Raw genomic sequence first — 22,562 nt, forward strand, 5'->3', positions numbered from 1 at the left:
TCAAGAATGTTCATATAAGCATATTTCAAAAATGCTTTCTTTTGAATATTAGAATAATAAATCTGATGCTATTTAAAATTCGTCTGAACTGAAACCTATGTACTAGAAAATCATATTCGAAAGGGCTGTCGAATGAATACGAAGCAATGGCATGAGTACACAGAAAAAAGAAGTGTAATACTTTATCTCAGAATAAAGTACTGATATAAATTATATAAAGTACTGTACTTATACAGGGTGTATCAGGACAGCGGTGACAAAATTTCAGGAGAGATAGAGTACACCTAAACAATGGGAAATCACATAGCAATGCATGGTCGGAAAGGCTTTCCTGAGGCGGTAGTGACGACACAAAAGTCAAGAAAAAGGGCACGAATAGGGTGAGAAAACATATGTATTATTTGGAGTAAAAAAAAAAAAAAAAAAAAAAACGTTAAGAGACAACGATCATTATCAAAGAAGGTGTTGAAAATTACGACCTGGACCGTAATGCAGGAAACGTGCGTCATGCATCTTCCGTTCCTGATGTATAGATCTCCCACGTCCCAGAGAAATGAGGCCTGCATCGCGGTCCAGGGTCGTAATTTCGAACCCCTTCTTTAATGACGATTGTTTGTTTTTGTTCTTATTTGCAGGTTTCCGCTGTACTAAACATACTAATAAAACGTGCTTTGCCTCACTGTTTGTGATCCTCCTTTTTTGCGTTTTGCGTCGTCACTACTGCGCCAGGAAATCGTTTCCCACCATGCATTGCTATGTGATTTCGAATCGTCTAAGTGTACTCTACCTCTCCTTAAAGTTTGTCAGCACTGTACTGATACACCCTGTATATAAAGTACTATACTTACGCTACATACATAAAGTACTATACTTACACTATATATATATATTTTTTTTTCTTTTTCTTTTTCAATTATATATATATATATATAATATAGTATATTATATAGTATAGTATAGTATATATATATAGTATAGTATATATATATAGTATAGTATATATATATAGTATAGTATATATATATAGTATAGTATATATATATATATATATATTTAATGCTATAATTATTATATACTAAAATTCTTATACAAAGTTACAAAGTTATAAATGATCCGGAATTCCCTTTTCACAGGTTTAAGAAAAACCAAAAATAATAAAGCTTGTATAAAATTATGCTGTTATATAATACTGAAATTTCGATCCGTAGCTTTATTCACATATTGTTGTATGTGATAAATATTGGTAAGGAAGTGCCAACAACGTTTACAAGGTTGCTGGCACTATACAACAACAGACACACTATATAATAATCTATAACTGGCGAAACTTCATAAAGCAGATCCTTTTGTGACCACGGTTGATCAAGTGGCATTTAGATATCGAATTTCTGCGAAAATATGATAAATATTCTATTGAGCTGCAAATACTCTATTGAACATATGATTTGTATCGGTATAGAGGTAACATATACACTACTCAAAACAATTAGGGGATATTATGATTTTGGATATAAACTACGTATGAAGAAATCTTTTGGTGATGATGCATAGGCGATGCCAGATTTGGAAAAGAAAAAGAAGCAAGAAACAAGGAATAATTAAAATTTTTGACGATATTTGTCGGTAAATAAAAAGCGTACAATTTGTGCATATTATATAAACAAACAAAATATATGATATCTCGGATACAAATTAGTTTCAATAAGGAATATGGTTTCCCTGAGCAAAAGCAATGTAGCACACCTCATCGTCCACTGCTGCATCGTAAAGGACCGCAAGAAATCTGAGGTACTCATCCCTATATCGCTAGGCTGTTAACGTTCCATCCCTGATAGTATGCTGATCAGTGCGGCCATTGATAGCAATACCGGCCGTGACCATAACTCCGTCAAATCGGACACTTTCACGGACAAATGCAGGAGTATTCCGTATACCGGGTTGTCTCCAGATGAGAATTCGCCTTTGTCAGGTTGTACATTACAGCAGGAGTCGTCCGTGAAGAACGCGTTGCTCTACTCATCTCGTTCCAATCTGAGATGCTCCTGTGGCAACCTTCTGAGAACAACGCGGTGGCCCTGTGTGAAAGAAGTCTACGAGTATACAAACTCAAATGGTGGAGTCGGTTTCCAACAGTTTGAGTCGAAACTCTGGTACCAGTTGCCCTCTGAAGGTGCTGTTGCAAGAAAGTGGCGGTCATTGTGCGGTATCTTCTGGCCGTTAGTATTAAATACCGATCCTCATTTTGCATTGTTGCAAGCGTACGACCCTGTCCCTGTCTTCGGCGAACATTTCTAGTTTCCCAAAATAAATTCCATAATCTGGAAAGACACCTTGAGAAACTTCTAACGCTTCCTTTACAACGGATTGCGTTTGACCTGCCTCTAAACAACCGATGGTCTTTTAGGCTACCTATTCAGCTAAGTCACCTTGCTGAGACATCATATTCACTGTTACAAAACATTCAGTGCATGTCAATTGTTTTAATGTCTTCCAACAGAAGGAATGTTGCAGGTCGCTTTTCACTCTTTATCTAAAATGCATAGTTTTCGATGTCACAAACAAAATTCCTACCTTTGTAAACGCTATAATTTTACTTTTTAACCTCTTTTACTTAATTTTTATTAAAAATATTATCAATTATACGATTATTTCATGCCGAACTCACAATATCCCCTAATTGTTTTGAGCAGTGTATTTGCTTAACCTTTCTCTGAGAATATTTTGGCTATTTATGGACATGGATTATAAAACATTAGAATACTAGCTATGTTTAATTCTTTTCTCATGAAATTAATTTTAAAAATTATTTTTCGAAAACAGCAATTAAATTAATTTTAAAATAACATTAATACTAATGTTTTTAAAATTTTACAGCAGATGGAGGGGACCAAAAAGGTGGCTGTTATCGGAGCTGGGACTAGTGGTTTGATGGCTATAAAAAATTTAAAGGAAGAAAACTTTGAGCCGGTTTGCTTCGAAAAAACTTCAAGGGTTGGAGGTCTGTGGCACTACCACGAAGATGACATCGATGGAATACCTTCGTGCATGTGGTGCACTTCTTTGAATAACAGCAAAGAACTTGGAGCCATCAGTGACTTTCCTCCGAAATCAGATTATCCCAACTACATGAGACACTTCAAAGTTCTTGAGATGTTCATGGACTATGCTAAAACGTTCGATCTGCTACATCACATAAGGTATAATAAAGAAGTCATACACATTATGAAAACGCAAGATTATAATGAAATAGGCGAATGGAAAGTAGTGGTGAAGGATAATATAACCGGACACCACAGCGAAGATGTTTATAGTGGTGTCTTAGTTTGCACAGGCCACTTATCAATACCGAATGTTCCCCATTTCCCAGGAATGAAATCATTTAAAAGAAAAATAATACATAGTCATAGCATAAAGAAATTTTTGGAGTTCAACGACAAAACTGTCTGTGTTATTGGCACCGGCAGTTCCGCTCTCGATTCTGCTGTTGAAATTAGTCACGTTGCTAAACAAGTAAGTATATTTGTTTTTTGGGAAAAGGCATAGCACTGGGAAATAAAATCCAGACTACGGTAACTTTTGGTCTACATCTTCAAAATTTTCTATAGCTTAATTATATATTGAAAATAATAGTTGAAGTAGTCTCTTTAAAGCGGGTGATCATGTTGAGCGCCAAGCCTGTTTTGTCTTCCTTCCTTTTAGTTTGCTATATCCGATTTCACCAATATGCTAGTGGCCAAAGATCTATGTAGAATTTGATAGATGAATATAATTTTTAAATTGTATAGCTTCACTCAACAATAATGGTGCGGCTTGACGAAGAATATACTATCAGTCATCAGATTCTTCTTATTCGAAGTATGGTAACAGTCACGGATGATTGGTGCGGTCCGAATAGAAAATATAGTGTCAGTCACTGGTGACAGGCATGGCGCTTCGCCCTCAAGCCATACAGTGAGATATATTCATAGCTACGTCTTGCATAGGTCTTTTCTTTACTAAATAAGTGCACAATAATTAAAATAATACTTAAAAGATATACTTCCACGTGGCATTACGATAAAACAGTAACATAGTACATTATTTTACCTTTTTTAACAGCTCGATTTAAACTTTTCTAAATTTCTTTCAGGCGTTAAACTGGAAAAACTGTGAATGCAAATTTAAAAAAAAATTGCAATATAAATATTTCAGAATGAATTCTTAACAGCCCAAAGAATTTGCCATTAAATTTCAAAAAAATTAAAGAAACTATTCAAAAATATAAAAATTTTAATCTAATTTTAACATTTAACTATTTTAAACTATTTTAAACTAAACAATAAGGTATAATCTACTAGTTTAAGAATTAATTTCTAGGGATTCAAAATACAAAACATAGCCATATATTTAAAATGAGCAGTTATGAATAAATTGCCAAGAACTAGGAGGGAAAAGTTTTGTATGACATTTATCTCATTATAAATTATCAAGTCAAAATCCGTGCGGTTACTTTAATTTTTTTTTTTTTAAATGAGCAATCTGATACTGATATCAGCTTATTTATTCATATTCTCCAAATCCGTTTTTCATATTTCATTCAGCTCTCTTTTAATTATTTGTTTACATTAAGCCTTTTTTGGACAAAAATATAAACAAATAATAGATTTAAAATGGCTATATGAAATAATAGTAATAAGAAATTGTATTATACTTCTCTGTGTAACCTGTGTATAAATAATATACATTTAAATTTCGATAAGCCGGAGAAAAATATTAATCGAAAATTCGAATTTTAAGGAGAAAATAACATTACTTTCGAATATTCTAAATTTCAGCATTTGCTTCGACGTACCAAAATTTCGATTTATTGAAGTTCGATTGTAAATTTAATGAAGTACTAGCTATATAATTCGTCATATAATTCGAGTTACAAAATGTGATCTCTAAGAGAAATTTATGCTGTAGTCGTTATAACTAGGCGTCAAAAACATTAAAACATTCCCTGCAAACATCTGCATATGTTTGCAGGGAACTTTGATTGTATGTAAATACTTAGTCACCAATTCAGGCCGTAACTTATTCATGATTATCTCTGGGAGTAGGAACGAATTTGGAAACCGGCTACTAATCTTTATAAACAGGATGAATGAAGGAAGAGGATAAGGAAATCATAATATAAGTACATGCCTATTGAGTTACGAGGTAATGCTGAATTGGATAATTCAGTTTAACCGTCTTTCTGGAGGAAAAAAAAAACTTTCGTCTTCCCAGATTTTCAGTCCCCCCCCCCAATTTGCAAAAATTCCACAATCACGAAAATATATAGTTTATTTGAGATTCTGACACAGGAAAAATGACACAGCATAAGGATCAGTTAGCTTTTGTTAACCAACACTTAATCTAAATCGGCTCCAGGATAAGAAATGGGCAAATTATATAAACCTGAGAGAAGCACGCTGAGCGAGTCTATATACGAACATAAGCAACTATGAATAGAATGTATAGGAATGTACATATAGATTACAAACAGACGCACGACAACTACATTTTTTGTCATAACGTCTAAAGAATGAAGTTATGGTAACTTACCAGCAAATGATCTGCAAAAAAATCTCAGACTAATTACAGAAAACAATTACTTGAGAACGAATAAGGGCTTTGCTTCATAAAAATTGTGTTTCTACAAATATTCTCTAAGTAACAGTTTTGAAATATCTCAGTAGATCAGAATATATCTGGTTTTAGGAGAATTCGTAGTTATTTTACAACAGCAGCCGTTGCTTATGTTGGGAAAACGTATCATAAAGGGCCCGTTAACAGTTAAATATATATGGCGTTTCCGGTTTAGCTTCAAACTGGAGTATTCATTTAGAATGAATTTGTAAATGATGAAATTCGTTATTGACTGATCGATTGGATATGTATGATCAGGGCCGGTGTTAAGCTTTCTATGCCCAAGTGTTTGCAGAACTCTGCCGTTCGGTGCTGCCGTACTAAGCTTTGGCGCCATCTTTTTATGTAACAGTTAAGTCTCTGATTGGTAATGACCCCCAGACAGGTAATCTTTGTAACTCTTAGATAACTTCATTGAACAGATATAATTAACCTGCGACAAGAGATAGAACTTTGTTCTATCTGACTAAAATTAATTGCGATGTACTTTAAGTTGATACTAATCATTTGCTGCTCCCCTCTTCGATATCATACATCTTGTATTGAAATTTTCTTATTACGCGGTTTGTTCTTAATGATTGACTGCTACAGCAGTATCAGCAAGCAACATATTATTTGTGAAATAAAGCGTAGTCTTGGTTTTAGAAAATCAGTCAGGTAATGAAAGTATAATATGGGATTATTAAATTTTTATATTAATAACTTAATTTTATCCTTAAACACCAAAATGTTTTTAATTTATGCTTGATTTTAAGTACTTTGCCCTATTTGACTGTCATTTCGAATCCTACAATAGAGTTTCCAACTAAATGAGATAATAAAAGTCCTCCCGCTTTTATTATCGAGCTGAACTTGAATATAAACAACTGACAGCACTCGCGTTTCAATTCGCCTCACTTGAAATTATTACAGTTGAGTAGACCATTATCAGTGCAAATAAAGACATCTGTATCTCTTATCTGATTTAACTGGAAGGTGACAAAGGAAAGAGTTCACAATAACTTCAGTTAAAAAACACTAAAATCTTGCCAAAATTTCTAGCATTTCTAACAAACAAAAAAAAGGTGAAACCCCTTACTCTTCTTATTCTATAAAAGCATTAAAAATGATAAAAACTACCAAAGCTAAAAAAATATTGATTTACTTGTTGGGACAATACATAATAATACTTTAACTTCTTCTAGCAATGTAGTATTTAGTACAGATTTTACAATAAAATTTACCTATTTATTATGCAATTCTGATATCCTTAACATATGATTTATTAACTGGTGTAAGAAGCCATTCATTTTGCAATGAAATAGAAATCTATATTCTAAATAACTTATCTCCATCAGGTTTCATGCGCTGATAAAATGGCCATAAATACACTGGTGCGCAAAATTTAAGGACGAGACTGTTTTTAAAATGCAACACCGTGTAGTTGTTTTCCACATCGAATCAAATTATATTGTAAGATTAGAAGAGAAACACGCAATTATTATTATTTGAAGTTCAGATTTTGAGCGTAATGTGCATTTGCCCCTCGCTCCCTATTTTAACTTCGCTAATATTTCTTTATGCTTGATCAGACAGCCTGGCTCAGTAAAAGTAGGCGGCCAGTGCAACTCTGATTAAAAATCTAGTTATAACCACGTGCAGTGCTGATAAGCACTACGTGTTTCTATGACTCCTTCTCCTAATTTTTTTCTTTCTGTGTATTTCTTTCTCCTGATGAGGAGGGACCTTTAGCTGCCCTCGAAATCGATTGAGTGTTTCATTATACCTACGCTAAATATAAGGTTGTTTTTTACGAATTTGATTATATTGTAAGATCCCCAAGATGTGAAAATATGGGACATGGGAGTAAAATCATCCAAATAAAGAATTAAAAGGATATAAGGGCATTTTATTGAAAAATTAGCTCCGAACGCAGTTGGAAACAAGACAGAAATATCCATGAGACAGGCGCCCCTCAACAAAAATCCAATATTTAGAAGGGGATATGATCACCCCTGACAGCGATACAGGAATTACAATGTCTGCCCATGCTGAGCAAAATATTGTCAAGGAGCTGTTGAGGCATAGTTCTCCATTCCTCTCATACCACCAATTTCAGTTGCAGAAGCGTTGCTGACGGCTGCTCACTTGTTGCCAAGCGTCTCCCGAGAAGGTGCCACACGTGTCCTACGGGATTTAGATGTAAGGACGTTTCCTGCACCGAATTCAAGGAGGCTGAAAAGCAAAAATGTAGACAAAAGCCAACATTTTTTGCAGTCTTAATTAATTTAAATAAACAAAATCTTTTGCTTTCACAAAAACTAATAATGATGGGTTCGGAAGAAGATTACTCTGTTGGCATCCTTTAGAATATGCAAATTTCGGAACAACAGTAAAAGCTTAAGAAATAATACCTCTTTAAAAAGTAATTCTTCTCCTCCTTCTCACCTAAATACAATACAGTATCCATTACTGAACTCATATATCAATAACTCATTAACTAGCAAATTTTTTTATCTTGTAATCTAGTTCCCTCCCCCCCCGTCTTGGAACAGAAGTCTGATTAACATAAAATATGAAATCAGTTATCTAGAGGATTACAGATGCTTACTGCAGTTAACTATAGGAACATACTAGTAGACATGTTGAGCAATTAGTTCACATGGCACTTTTCTCAGCTTCCTTTTCAGTCACTAGATGTACCGTAATTGTCAAGAGGACAGTGATATTACAGGATATAAGTAACAGACTTAGCTAGCATCAAATATATAATGCATATCAGTAATATGCTTTTTTACCGATGAGGGACAAACAAAATTAAGCTGATAAACATTTAACAGCAATACGCAATACAATATATAAAATGTGAAATGCATAAGAATAATAAAATGTGAAATGCATAAGAATAATATAGGGCAGTGGTCGGCAAACTCATTAGTCAAAAGGCATTTAACGTAAACCTTGCAAAACTGTCATGTCTTTCTTCTTTAAGTCTTTCAAAGCAGACCACTTTTGCTATGAACTTAAGATCACATTTGTTTTTCAGCCCATTAAGGCGTTCAAATTTGGAATTCCACAATTCCTTGTTTTTTAACACATTTCAAAAGCGCCAATGTCAGTAATAAAAGGCAGAAAAATTCAGTTCTATTACGTCAGCACTAAGAAGTATTTTTAAGAAAGCTAACGTCGTTACACCGTATCTGAATTTCTGTAGAAAAGATTTCTTCATATTTAAAATTGTTCTTTTAAAATAGTAAATGTCAGTTAACAAATTATTTTCTTGGCGATGTTTCAGCGAGCTTAAAAATGATATAACGTTTCTCTTTAAAAATCTTGAGTAAAAGGTGACAAGACTTCAGAGATTATTTGTTTTTTATTGTGTTAACCCTTTGGGATATAGATATATGAGCTGGCCGCGGTTACACATTCGTGGTGCGAAAATTTCCACAAGAGTGGTTGCACTGTACGGCATCGTATGCCGCCGGGAAAACGTGTTTTGCGGTATTCATACTGTTACGTTCTTATCTTCCTTTGATACGTTCATTACGGGGTTCGTGCGAATTTGGAGTGAATAATGACAACAGCACTTGATGAATTATCAAAACACACTTTGTTGGCCAGTGTTCTCAGGACAGCTCCAAAATCACGTTTTTACCGTCGTCGAAGAAGTACGATAGACACGCTGTAACAATCAACGATACAACATTCAGGCAATCAGGCTATAACGGTGAAAACAGCGTCACTGAAAAGCATCAGAGTACAGCTCCTGACTCTGCTCTGTCGTTCTCGGAACTCTACATACTCTCAAAACTCTCCACACTACAACTCGCGATGCACTCGACGATACACTAGAGTATAGCTCCCGACTCCGGTTCAGTCATTTTCGGAGCTCAACATACTCTCTCGACGATGTACTAACGCGATACACTAACAGACTCTTTCGGTGCAGTTGACGATCAAATCGACATTCACTGGACTACGAGACACTCGCTTGCTGACCGACAATCAACTCGATTGACTCCGCACGGACCAGCCTTCCGCGTACCAGCAGGATTTATATAGCTTTTGGCTTGTGTTCGAGGACATTCTAGACTAAACCAGTAAGAATTCGTTCCAGAAGCTTCTCCGTCCTTCTATGGCATATCGCTAATTTTGTCGCAAAACGTGGCAACCCTGCCTTCCCTTGCCCTTTTCTGGCTACCCTAAATCTGCTTTGCGGGGAAGCTATCTTACCGCGCCTTAACACTTCGTAACACTGCCCCTCCCAAGGACTGCACGTCCAACCAGTACCTCCTACATACAAAGCCACGGCACTGCTGACACTACGTCACTAAAGTCGTCCTTATCTACAGACAGAATGGTTGCCACATGAAGCCACTTATCGCTGTTATTCCCTTAAGACGAGAGAAAATGAAACGTAGTCCCCCCCTTGCAGAAGGCTTATATCATTTGGTTTTAAATAAATAAATATGTATATCCGATTTGCCGTTCATCGACTGCATTTCCTAATTTCAAATACGTATCTTTTCTTAAATAATTTTACACTTAAAATAATAAAACAGAAATCGATTTAACATACTTCAGACGGTGGTAATAATATATATGTTTAAGATCTGTTGCTGGTTTGTTTTTTTAATATATATTTTACTAAATATCCAATAAAAAGGCAACAATAATGCATGATGACAAGTTAACAGTTGATTAAAACTAAAAATCCCTAATCCTAAATTTATTAATCATGTTTTATTTTTGCAATATCAGTTTTTAACAACATTTGCTATTTACACATATTTGTTTAGTAATTTTCCGATTTTGATCTTGTTCACTTCACTATAGAATTGAATTTTGTAACATATAATAAACCTGGAGTATGATTTGAATACTATTTTTGAGCAATATGAAAAATACTATTTTTGAGCATATATTGGTATTTATTCACTGTTAATTTTCAATATAGGCGCAAAAAATTCCATACATTTAAGCTTTTTCAATTAGATTCCTATTTTTTAAGAATATGTAATTGCATCTTTCTCAATAACAAAAAAGGAAAATTGCAAAAATTCAACAAACTTTACACTTGTTTGGAATTCAAAATTCTCAAGTTTCATTCTTATCATTAAATGTCTGTAACATCCCTTTTGTTTAATATGTACATATAAATTTTCTTGTAACTAGTAAATTTTTGTTCCTAAAAATCATTTAATTGTAACTTATCTAAGAATTTTTTAGCAAATGATAAATATGAAGTTGTATAATTGATATGCACTTACTAGAATTTTTTTATCAGGATAATCAGCAGAAACTTTTAAAACATCTAAATAGATCAACTGCCCTGAATTTTTAGAATTGTAAGTAATAAGGAGTTTAGTGTTAAGGTAAGATTTAAAATTTTCAGAATAACTTCAGATCTTTATTAAGAAAGTAGCACAACTAGGGTGCAAAACGCATTAAAAAAAGACTTATTTTTTACCTGAAATTTTTCTACTAGTACAATTATAACTAGAAATAATAGGAAATGACACCATGTATTATAGTGAGAAAAAGGGGAGTAAATGTTTATTTAGGCAACTTCATGCTACTTACTTTTTATTACAGTAAATAACTTAGTACAAATGTATGAGGCCTTACAGCTGGGAAGAAATGTAAGTACTTTTTTATTCTAGTTTGTTTTTTATAGAGTTATCAGATGCATTTTCCCCTGTACAACTATATTTCTAGAAATTGCATTTCTTTGACAGAATCAAACATAGAATAAAATGAAAGTAATATATTAGTAAATATCTATAAAATTAGTCATCTGGAATTGTATTTGACTACAAATCGTACATACTTCCTTCTTACAGTTTAAAATTAATGTAACAAACACGTCTATTTCAATTAAAATAAAATTAGAAAATTTCAAGATATTGATTTTAAAATATAAACGAAAGTAATATTAATTGACAAAGTATTTTATCTTCAAAAATGAATATTCTTTAGTTTATGATGAAAAAGCTTAGTATATTATATAACAGACCTTAGAGCTTTAGCACCTTTCTATGGTAATTGCAAATATTTCCCTTTTTTTGTGTGTGTATGCGTGCATGCATTTTGGAATAGGTGGCAAAGATTTCACAACACAAATAGAAAAAGCACTTTTTTATTCAACATATTATACACATTCTGCAGAAAATATTCATTTAAAAAAATGAATTACAAGTCTGAAAATATTAAGAAAAAATAGGTTAGTTTCACTCTCTTATTTTGTACCTTAAACACATAACAAATTTAATTTCTGCTACATACATAAACTATTTTTTTTTAAAGTTTTCAATTTCCGTTGTTTAGTTAAATTATTGCTTAAAAGATTATCATTTGACCTTTTGCAGTAATTATTTAGAAAAATATTTGTTGATGATTGTATGATATTTTTCAAAATAATCTGAGGGTTCTGAAGTTTTGCACAGTCATTCAGTTCCAAAAAAATGTTTCATGAAGTAAATATTTGTTGATGATTGTATGATATTTTTCAAAATAATCTGAGGGTTATGAAGTTTTGCACAGTCATTCAGTTCCAAAAAAAATTTTCATGAAGTAAATTTAAAGTAATTTTACACACTGTATCTCGTGGATTAGCTGAAAATAAAATTTTTTGTTCATATTCGTCTGAAATTAGTTTCTTCACAACAATAAAATTATATATAACAGCATGTAAAATATCAGGATGAGGATAGTAGAGAGAAGACTTTCGTGACGTCAGAGCGTTCAAGCAACCCTAGAGCCTTGGCTTTGTATGTTGGAGGTACTGGTACAACCCTTGGTCAGAAGCCAAATTCGATACAAACAAAACATAATAAAACAAACAAATAACATAACTAAAGAAACAAATATTTACACTATGTACAAGTTATATACACAAATTAAACACATCACAATTTTAAATTATACAAATTAAAGTTCAAAATGAATTTCAGTGTCAGTCTTTTCATTAAGTTATACCCGAGTCAAATACTTTTCCACTGCAGCTCTCAGATGCATTCCTGTTTTGCATACCACAGTCTGAAGATTCAGTCCTTTCAGACTTTTCATTCACGGGAAGATCTAAGACATTTTATTCACCACTCTGACGTTTGTTCTCATCATGTATACAGTTCATCTCGGTATTTTCAGCAGCTGGTACATGCTCATTTACCTTTATTTCTTGGGATCCAATTCCAAATTCTGCATCAGAGTCATTAACGGAACCCGATACTTTACAAACGCAACTATTCTGATTTAGAATAAAAATCTAGGCATTGTCTGCAAAACCTGCACTATGAGGCACACACCCAGTTTGTGAGGTAGGTAAATTTTCTTGCAATACTGAAGTAGACTCCTTAAGCTGTACATCAGCTTCTCCCATCTCTGCATCATTTGCATTTTCAGGTGGTTCAACACTTACTGCTTGCGACTTCGTAATTTCACTATCAGCTTCGACAAACTTAACAGTCGCATTTTCGCTTTCTTCCACTTCAGACACTTAAGAATCAAAAGCTTCTTTCCAGTCTTTTATTTCTTCACGTTTTCGTTCTTTTTCTTTAATCCCGTTAGATGTTTTATCCTTCATTTCTTGATCTTCCTCACACAGTTCATTTGTTACTTCCTTCATTTCTTCATCCTTTGATTCTTCAGACGCCACTTCCGTCATTTCCACATCATCTTTTATAACTCTAGTTTCTTCTGTAAGCTCCACTTTCATCTGTGAGAGTTTCTTTCGCACCTTTTCTTGGCCGAAATTTATTTCTTCTCGTCCGGCGTCTTCCAGTGTGGTTTTCATCTCCTTCAGTCCGGCTTTGATCTCAGCCTTTATCTCCTCCTGCCCGGCTTTCATCTCAACCCTCACCTCGGCTAAGAAGTTCATCAAAGTCTTCGTTTCCTTCGCCATGGCTTTCCTCTGCAGGCGGGTCACTGACATTCACTCGCAAATCCCACTTCTGACATCAGATGTTGCGTTATTTTCCCCCTCCTTTACGTTCGTACGGATTCGTGCAGATTTGGCGTGAATAATTACAATACCACTTGAAGTATCAAAACACACTTTATTGGGCAGTGTTCTCAGGGCATCTCCAAAATCACGTTTTTACAGTGGTCGAAGAACTAGTATAAACACGCTGTAATAATCAGCGACACAACCTTCAGGCAATCAGGATATAACGGTGAAGACAGCTTCACTGCAAAGCACCAGAGTACAGCTTCCAACTCTGCTTGGTCATTCTCGGAACTCTCGAGCCTCTCCACATTACAACTGGCGACGCACTCGAGTACAACTCCCGACTCCGGTTCAGTCGTTTCCGGAGCTCAACACACTCTCTCGACGATGCACTAACCACGACACACTAACAGACTCTTTCGGTGCAGTCGACGACCAAATCGGCACTCACTGGACTACGAGACACTCGCTTGCTGACCGACTTCAACTCGATGGACTCCACACGGACCAACTCTCCGCGTACCAGCAGGGTTTACATAGCTTTTGGCTTGTGCTCGAGAACATTCTGGACTAAACCAGTAAGAATTCGTTCCAGAAGCTTCTCCGTCCTTCTATGGCATATCGCCAATTTTGTCGCAAAGTGTGGCAACCCTGCCTTCCCTTGCCATTTTCTGGCAACCCTAAATCTGCTTTGCGGGGAAGCTATCTTACAGCGCATGGACATTTCGTAACCATATTCATTTATTTTAGACATGCAACGTTTCCAGTAATGAAAAACAGCGATCTCATAATTTCACAGAAAATATCGCTTTGGAGAAGCTTATCTTCCTTTAAGGATAACCTTTTGTCTCGCATCATTACTATTGACGCAGCAATGAAACAATATAATTCATTCAATTTCTTCCCTTCTGAAACCTCCAAGTGATCCCTTTTAAGTTGTCGACACCAGAAGTTGATTATTTTTTCTGCCGTGAATTGAATTAAATATTCAGAAAAAAGCAGTCGGAAGTAATCTAAAATTTTCGACGAGCGATTTAAATTGTTTCTTACTGGTCCCGGATGTTGTGGAGTAAAATAATGAATTTTCGGGCTAAACTTCTTAGAAGTCCATATTTGGCACCAGAAGGACTATCATACTTCAGGTTCATCTGTTACCTCAGATTCTGAGGTGCCAAGTTCCTTCTTTTGCGAAATGCTAAATTACACTCAGTTTCTTCATCAGAATCAGTTATTTTCTTTAGCCATTGTTCTCCTTTCAAAAGTTTCGCACTCATTCTGAAGGAAACTAAATTCAAATCGTAAGTAAAACATTAAAAAAACTTACGGTATAAGCAAACATACCAATTTGTTTCTCGTAGCTTATCTGTACATTATAAAATATCTATAATTAAGGCACTCTGTTACTAATTATATAATGGAATGGTTAGAACAGCCGGTAATTTTACACATACAATAGTAAAGTAACGCGTATTGTAGAGAGTAATCATACCCACATAACTTTCCATGCATGCCCATTTTAGGCGGAGGTCGTACGCAGAGAATGTTTCGTGACCGCTGTCAGTGGGCGGTAGAAGCGTGGCCTTCGAAAACAGTTCATTTCTCGAGAGTTTCTTGAAGGTCACGGTAGAAGTCCCCAGAGTATGTTTCGTGGCAGCCGCTCAGACAACCTTTCGTGGCCATCGCTAATGGCTTGCTAGCTGCAAATAATAAGTTTTACATTACTTTTTTACGCTTTTGTGTTGTAGCTTGTGACCACAGTTAAGGATAAGTTAAGGCAATAAGTTACTTTAACAGAGAAGAACTTTTAAGGGTGAGCAAGTAGTTACAAGTAATTAAGTTAGGTAGTTAGGTACTCTTACATAGATTTACACGGCCAAAATTAAATTTTATTTATTAAAAAAATATTTGTTTAAAAGCATTATTAAAATCACAATCTATGAACATTTCAGTTTAAAATACATGTAATTTATGACATTGATTCTTAAACGATACTAGGATAATTACATATTAAAAGCTATAAAACATTATGTTTTATAGACTTATGCGGTTTTTTTTTTTTTTTTTTTAGTCCAAAGGGATTTGAATCCCGAAGGACTATTAGTTTCGTTTTGGCATTTTGCGTCGGACTCATAAATGTCGGTTCACTTTTCAAACTGTTGCCACAAAATGTTAGAGTCCTGCATTATATTTGAAGAAATTAAATAATGAAAAATCTGCATAAATGTATGTATATTTCTCGTATTGTGATAAAACAACGGTACATAGAGTCATCGAATTTTGAATAACGTAATCCTCCAACGAATATGAGCATGTGGAAGACCAAATTTGAAATTTGGAATTTGTTTTATGATCGATTTCCTATTTTTTAAAACTTTGACGAATTTTTGATTAACAAACTCAAGGATTTCAAAGCGAGCAATGGCAACGTTGTGCAGAAAAAACATTTTTATCTCCAGCGCGTGAGTCTCTGTATCGGAAATTCTAAAGATATGCTCGTTTTAAAACTATTTTGCGATATTGCTGTTGCACTGGATCTTATGGTTTAAGTGCGAGGAACATAATATTTAATAAAGAAAGGTAACACACAAAATGTCAAAAAACGCCCCTTTGGACGTAATTTAAAATCTGAAACATTTCAGATTTTTTTTTTTTTTTTTTCAGGTTTTACTTGATCTGGTAATAGTCCAAAACCCCTAACGGACGTGAAGTAAATTATCGCCCTTCTGAAAGGAGCTACAAAAATTTTTATTTAAATTCATGCTCTTATGCTAATAAAATCATATACAGCTCGTGGTATATAATGTAACTAAACAGGAAGAGTCAAATTCAATTTTAAAATGTGGGCTAGTAGTCAAAAACAATTCAATTTAATTTTAATCTAAGCTAGGTCAGTAATTCTACTGTAATAACAAATTCAAATGTCATCAGCGATAACACAAAAACGAATAATTACAAATTATCAGAGCTGGCAGGAAATAATGCAGCGTACAAGCGAAACACAAAACACGCTTTCACTTACAAACTAAAAACCTTAATTTAAATACTGTCTAACTGATTTGTATTCTGACGAGGAAACGGAAAGTAGAAGATACATATATATCTTTGAAAAATAATTTTCTTTCTTTGTGTATTCAGTTTCTTTCACAATAAGATTCTCCTTTATTTTAGAATTTTTGGTTTTAATTAAAGATTTCTCTTAGTCTAAAAAACAAGAAATATTTTACCTAAAATTTTTATGTTTTAAATGTACTACTTGATAGCCCATATTCTTAACTACCTTTGTATACCGTAATTTCCAAGACAATAAAGCCTTTTTAAAGCATAGGAAGAGGTATTTCATCCCATTCCTCTTGAATAGCCTATCTAAAGCCCCCCCCCCAAAGGAGGGTTATAGGTCAATGTTTAGACAATCCGCTTTTAAAAGTCCAAAAGCGCAAAACTCCATGTGTTCACGAGATTTAGTTGGGATACGAGTGAAGGATTGCTTCATTTTTGACAGGAAATTAACAGTGGATATTAACGCACGGCTGTTTGCTTTGTCTTCATGCAGTTCTGCTGATTGACGGCACTGTGTATTTCATTCTTGAAAATTGGGTATAAAATGTGTGATAATAAGTGGAGTTGATCTTAACATTTTTCTTCACTCTCTATATTTTAAATTTGCCGTTATATGAAAAACCTGCAATAATCATAAATTCTTTTGAAAAACCATGTTTTAAGAATTTTTTTTCCATTTTGATGATGATAAATGGATATCTTTTTAATGTGGTCATTTAAATAACCCTAAAATTCATCTATTGTGACATCATTTTTCCATTTTTGTCCAGACAAATGTTTATCATAGAGAATTCTGCACCGCGTTCTGCGTTCAGCGATATGTCGTGGAGAAAGACGACGTACATTTTTTTCGCCTTTTCAAGATTCAAATCAGCATTAACCACTTCGTTTACAGTTGATACTGAATATTTAAAAAATTTTGCAACTGTCCTTCGACTTTAACATTAAATATCGCATCTCTGTAACCTTCGAAACATTTCCTTTTTTGCTTGTATATGTATTTGGAACAAATTTTCTACTGCAAGCCAAACTTTGAAGATGTTTTTCCTTTCTTTTTTATAGTATTACCTATCGTAGCTTTAGATATCCAAAAAACATGGCTTTCACAGCGTTTTTTAATAACTGGATACGAATAATTTTCTTTGGAAAGAGCACAAACGCAGTCTTCAATCCACTGCTTCTTTAAAAGCGCCATTTTGCATGAAATAAAAACTATCAAGTAGTAGACGATACTTTATACTTTCAAAAATATAGTTGCAATTAAAAATAATTCTATGCAGACGATTTTTTTATAGCAAAGCAAAATCGTCTAAAAAATGTGCGAACAATATTATCCCTTTGACTTCGCTATAATTTGCGCAAACTACAGATGCAAGATTACCTCAGACAAAACAGATGAGACTACATTTCAAATTACGAAATATATCTCGCCTCAAATTAATATGGCTGTTCTTTTTGCCAGGAAATGGAAAAAATGTCGTTGATAATCATGAAGGAAATTTTTGAAGGAAAGAAAAAAAATCTTGATTAATACTTTATGAGTAGCTTCTCTTAACATTAATTAAAAATTACCACAGTTTTACAAAATTCTGAAATTGCATTTCTACGCTTTAGAACCAAAGAGGACGTAGTGCTCATTTTCCCTGAAATTAATGTATAAAACTAATAGTAATTTTTATTGAGAAGCTGTTACAAGCCACTTTCGGAAATTAACATCAATATAAAATTCTGAAAATGAAAAAAAATATTAATATGAAATAAAGCAACACAAAAATGCGAGTTTGTCCAATTGTCTCGATTTCAAAACTAATGCTTTTATTCTTCTTAAAATATTTACTATTTAAAAAATAATCTTGTTCTGTTAAATGCATTTCATGATTTAAATTTCATAATTGTATTTTTATTACTTACTCTTTTGATGTCTGTCAGAAGTTTAAACTCGTAAGTTTTTGTTCACAAATCGTATTTTTTTCTCTTTTTTCTAGGTTTATATGAGTGTTCGAACGCCTACTTGGATTATGACACGTCACGGTCCTTATGGCTATCCTTTGGACTGGTCTATACTGAAATGGAGTTTCGCTATACTTCAGAATTATTTTCCTCGAAGCATCTGCAATAAAGTTATTCAGGAAGTTTTCATTGATCCTAGGTTTTCGCATGATTTGTACAACATTCTTCCTAAGCATGGTCCACTGGATAGAGATTTCGCGCTGAGCGATGCTTTACCTAGTAGGCTAATGAGTGGTGCCATCCTTCTGAAGAAAGCTATTAATTATTTTACAGAAGATGGGATTGTGTTCTGTGAGGAAGGTAATACAGTGACAAGTGTGGATATAGTTGTTCTTGCAACTGGTTACCTCTGGGAGTTTCCATTCCTGGATTCTGAAGACTTGATCATACAAGACAAAATAGTGCATCTTTACAAATGTGTGTATCCACCTCATTTAAAGCATCCTACACTGGGAATCATTGGTTTCATTGTTCCAATGGGCCCAGGTTTTCCTTGCGTTGAGATGCAATGCAGATGGTTCGCTCATGTAATGAGTGGTAAGAGTAAGCTGCCTTCGCAAAAAGAAATGCTAAATGACATTTACAGGCAATACAAGGATAACCTGAAGCGTTATGGGAAGAATAGTAGGGTCTCTGTCCATATTGATATTCTTCCATACCTCGAAGACCTCGCTTCTAAAATTGGAGCAAAACCAAATCTATTTAAACTGCTTTTTACAGATCCTAAACTCTACATGGCTTGTGTTTTTGGAGTGTTTTTGCCTTACAGATTTCGTTTGGTTGGTCCTCACAAATGGAAAGGTGCTCGAGAAGCTATATTGACTGCAGATAAAAGAATGAGAGCTGCTTTGCAAGGAAGAAGAGCATTCGATGATAAATACCGTACTAATTCTTTACAAAGAATTATCATTCCCTGTGTTTTAGCAGTAGCATGGTATATGTGGAAAAATAATCTTATTCCCTTTAAAATTCTGGATTTTTCAATCCAGTTACTAGTTTCTTTTTACACAAAAGCTTTACAGTTTTCAAAAGCTGAACTCATGATCTTGAAGAGATTCCTAGACAGTAAAATAACGAAGAATTTCCATGCATTAAAAGAATATAATGGCTGAAATTCAATTGAAAAATTTTAGATGTAGTCTTCAAAATATACTTTATTATGATGCTTACTTCTTGCTTATATATTTTTACTTCTGTGGAATATAATATTGTCAGATATTTGTACTTTTACTATTTCGTAAATACCGTGTAAAAAATTATGAACAAAGTGACTGGTTTTATTGAAATTAAATGTGCGTTAAAGTTCGTACATAGGTATTGAAATGATTAAAAATTCAAGGGCCAAATGGGGTTAGCAATAGCACACTGAATGTACAAATCAATGACTCATGAACTCCCTTGGTGGTGATGTATGCTTGTAAGCATTGAGATTAGGAGTGGTAAAGATTCCTGGTTTTGTTCTGCAATACAGGCATTCCTCTGTTGTTGCTCCAGATCTGCGATATTTATGGGTGCCCGAATCTGGCTGCCTACCATATCCAATACATGCTCAACTGGCGAAAGGTCTCGTGACCTTGCTAGGCAAGGATGAATATCAGCAGCTCGAACAGAGTTCAGAGATATGTGAGCCATATGGGGTCTAGCATTATTCTGTTGGAAAATGTTTTCAGGATGTTGTGCCATGAAGGGTAACACAAATGGTCGCAGGATGTCATCAATATATCATTGAGCTGTTAAAGTTGTATGTAGGATGACTAGGGCCGATCTGCCTGTATTAAGTGACAGCATCCCACATCATCACATCAGGGTTAATGGCTGGGTGCCTCCATAAAACAAAGGCTGAATGGGACCACTGCCCTTAACACCTCCACACATGGACGGTCATCAGCTCCAAGAAAAGCGAAATTCACCGCTCAACACTAAGCGATGCTAGTCAGATGGCAGCCATGAAGATCTACTACGACGTGCTCCAGATGCCTTTGTCGATGTTGTGGGTTAAAGGCAGACGTCTTAAAGGCCGCTAAGAGCACAACCCATCCTCAGTTGAGTACCACAGGATGGTGGAATGTGCCATGAGTGGTGAAGCTGTAACATGTTAGATAATGGACAATGATGCCGTTCGAGTCTGATGCACAATCATCTGATCTTGCCTCACATTTGTGCACCTTTGCCTCAATTCCACTGACAAGTACCTAAAGCAGCAACCATTGTTGGAAGCACCTATGCACAGCCCTGTCTGTATGGCGCAAGTGAGGCCTATTGCTGAATATGACATCACGCTCGATATGTTATCATGAGATTTCTACAGCAAAATAAAATACTGTACTTTTTCCATTAAGATAAACAAAACTTTGAAATACACTAATTTCCCGAAATTCCATTTAAAAACTGTATGCAAACAAACGTAGTGTAGTTTCAGTTCAAGAGAAATGTGGAATCACTATGACAACATCCGAAATATTGATTTATTTTGCAAATTTAAATTAAATGTTCACAAAGGGAAAAAATCTACAAATAATAAATTGAATTTTTAAAAGTGTGCACATATATTTTAATTCACATATTAGATCAAAATTAATAAATGACAATCAAACTCTGGGATTGTTAAATCATCTGTCTATTAATACTACAATCTAATAGATTTATAAGTAACAAATGTCTTGAAACTATAAACTTGAAAATAAGAATTACATTTAAATTACAGAAAAATAAGCTAAAACTTCTAAAGTTCAGTATTAATCTGCAGTTATATGTCTTAAATACAATGCCTGTAACTGAGGGAAAGGAATTTTTAATAATCTATATTTTTGCTCCCAAACCATATATAGTGCCCACCAGCGGCCGAGTGGTAAAAGCCGCTGAACACTGGTAGTTCGTTTCGAGGTTCGAGTCCCGGCGAACGGGCTGGCTGCATGGGTGCTTTCGTGGTTTTCCCCATGTGTAACGTGGATATGAGCCAGTTTCCCTTAAAAAGACCTACACGGGGCATCCCTCCCTTTCCGTGTAGTGCCTAAGGGCGGAGCAAGTAATAAATAAATAAAAAAAAACCATATATAGCTAGCAGTGATTGTTATTATAAATGAATAAAAGAAAAGAATTTACAGATTATTGCAATCACATTGGCAAATTTTACAAAAGAAAAGGAACACTTACTTTTATTGTAAAAAATTATATACTACATATATAAATATTTTATTATCCAGTATATATTTATTCCAAAAGACAATCAGCAAATCTAGTTACACATGGTTTTTTGTTGTGATTGAAATTTTGCATCGCTGCTTTGAGAGAGAATTTGAAGCAATGTTATTTTAGCGATTTTGCAGCAAAACAGTGTATTCCTGCAGAAATTTCACCTGTCTTTCTTCTATTATAGGAAAAACCTATTAGCACAAATTTTGAAATCGAGTTTAACCCTTTGCAGCACAGTGTGTCCGGTCTGGACACACCTAAAAATTACCTTCTGCATGCACAGAAAAATTGAATGAAAAAGGATTCATAGGTTACTCTGAACCTTCTTTATTTATAGTAGATGGCAGCTTGACACCAACCAGTCCATATATTTTAGCCATGTTTAGTTTTTTAAGACCCTCATTTTTCAATGAAATCTTGTTCGAAAAGAAATTTCTATGTTATTTTTTTGGCTGTATGCTAATGTCCTTATTCTATATTAGTTTTAAATTTTTACCTTGAAATCTTGCCTAAAATCAAACAGCGAACCCTAGGTGTGCCCAGACCGAGCTCACTGATAATCTAGGACAACTGAGAGTCTGTATTCTTTGTTTCTCCGCATTTCATTGGTCAGTTCGTTGACAACAATGCTCATTTCAGCACTCTTTTCGAAGCTCTATTCAATCAGTGTGCCCACTTTGGTGGGCACACCCACAGAATTAAAACGATAAGTGCTATCTTCACA

General features: G+C 34.4%; 1 protein-coding gene across 4 annotated transcripts in view; it reads left to right on the forward strand.

Moving 5' to 3' along the window:
* LOC118199228 (flavin-containing monooxygenase 5-like) overlaps positions 1-21,185 on the forward strand; it is a 62,848-nt gene extending 41,663 nt beyond the window's left edge. For 3 of the 4 annotated variants that reach the window (XM_085818750.1, XM_085818752.1, XM_085818753.1), the window contains 2 exons: positions 2,875-3,510; positions 18,622-21,185. In XM_085818750.1, the coding sequence (XP_085674876.1) occupies positions 2,875-3,510; positions 18,622-19,758 (1,773 nt within the window). In that variant the 3' untranslated portion in view covers positions 19,759-21,185. The remainder of the gene's footprint in view (positions 1-2,874; positions 3,511-18,621) is intronic. The other variant, XM_085818751.1, reaches the window with a different exon arrangement.
* The last annotated feature ends 1,377 nt before the right edge of the window (positions 21,186-22,562 follow it).

The sequence above is a fragment of the Stegodyphus dumicola genome, chromosome 6 (assembly GCF_044657685.1).
Source record: "Stegodyphus dumicola isolate Sdum_Otavi_A_Nest chromosome 6, ASM4465768v1".
Lineage (NCBI taxonomy): Eukaryota > Metazoa > Arthropoda > Arachnida > Araneae > Eresidae > Stegodyphus > Stegodyphus dumicola.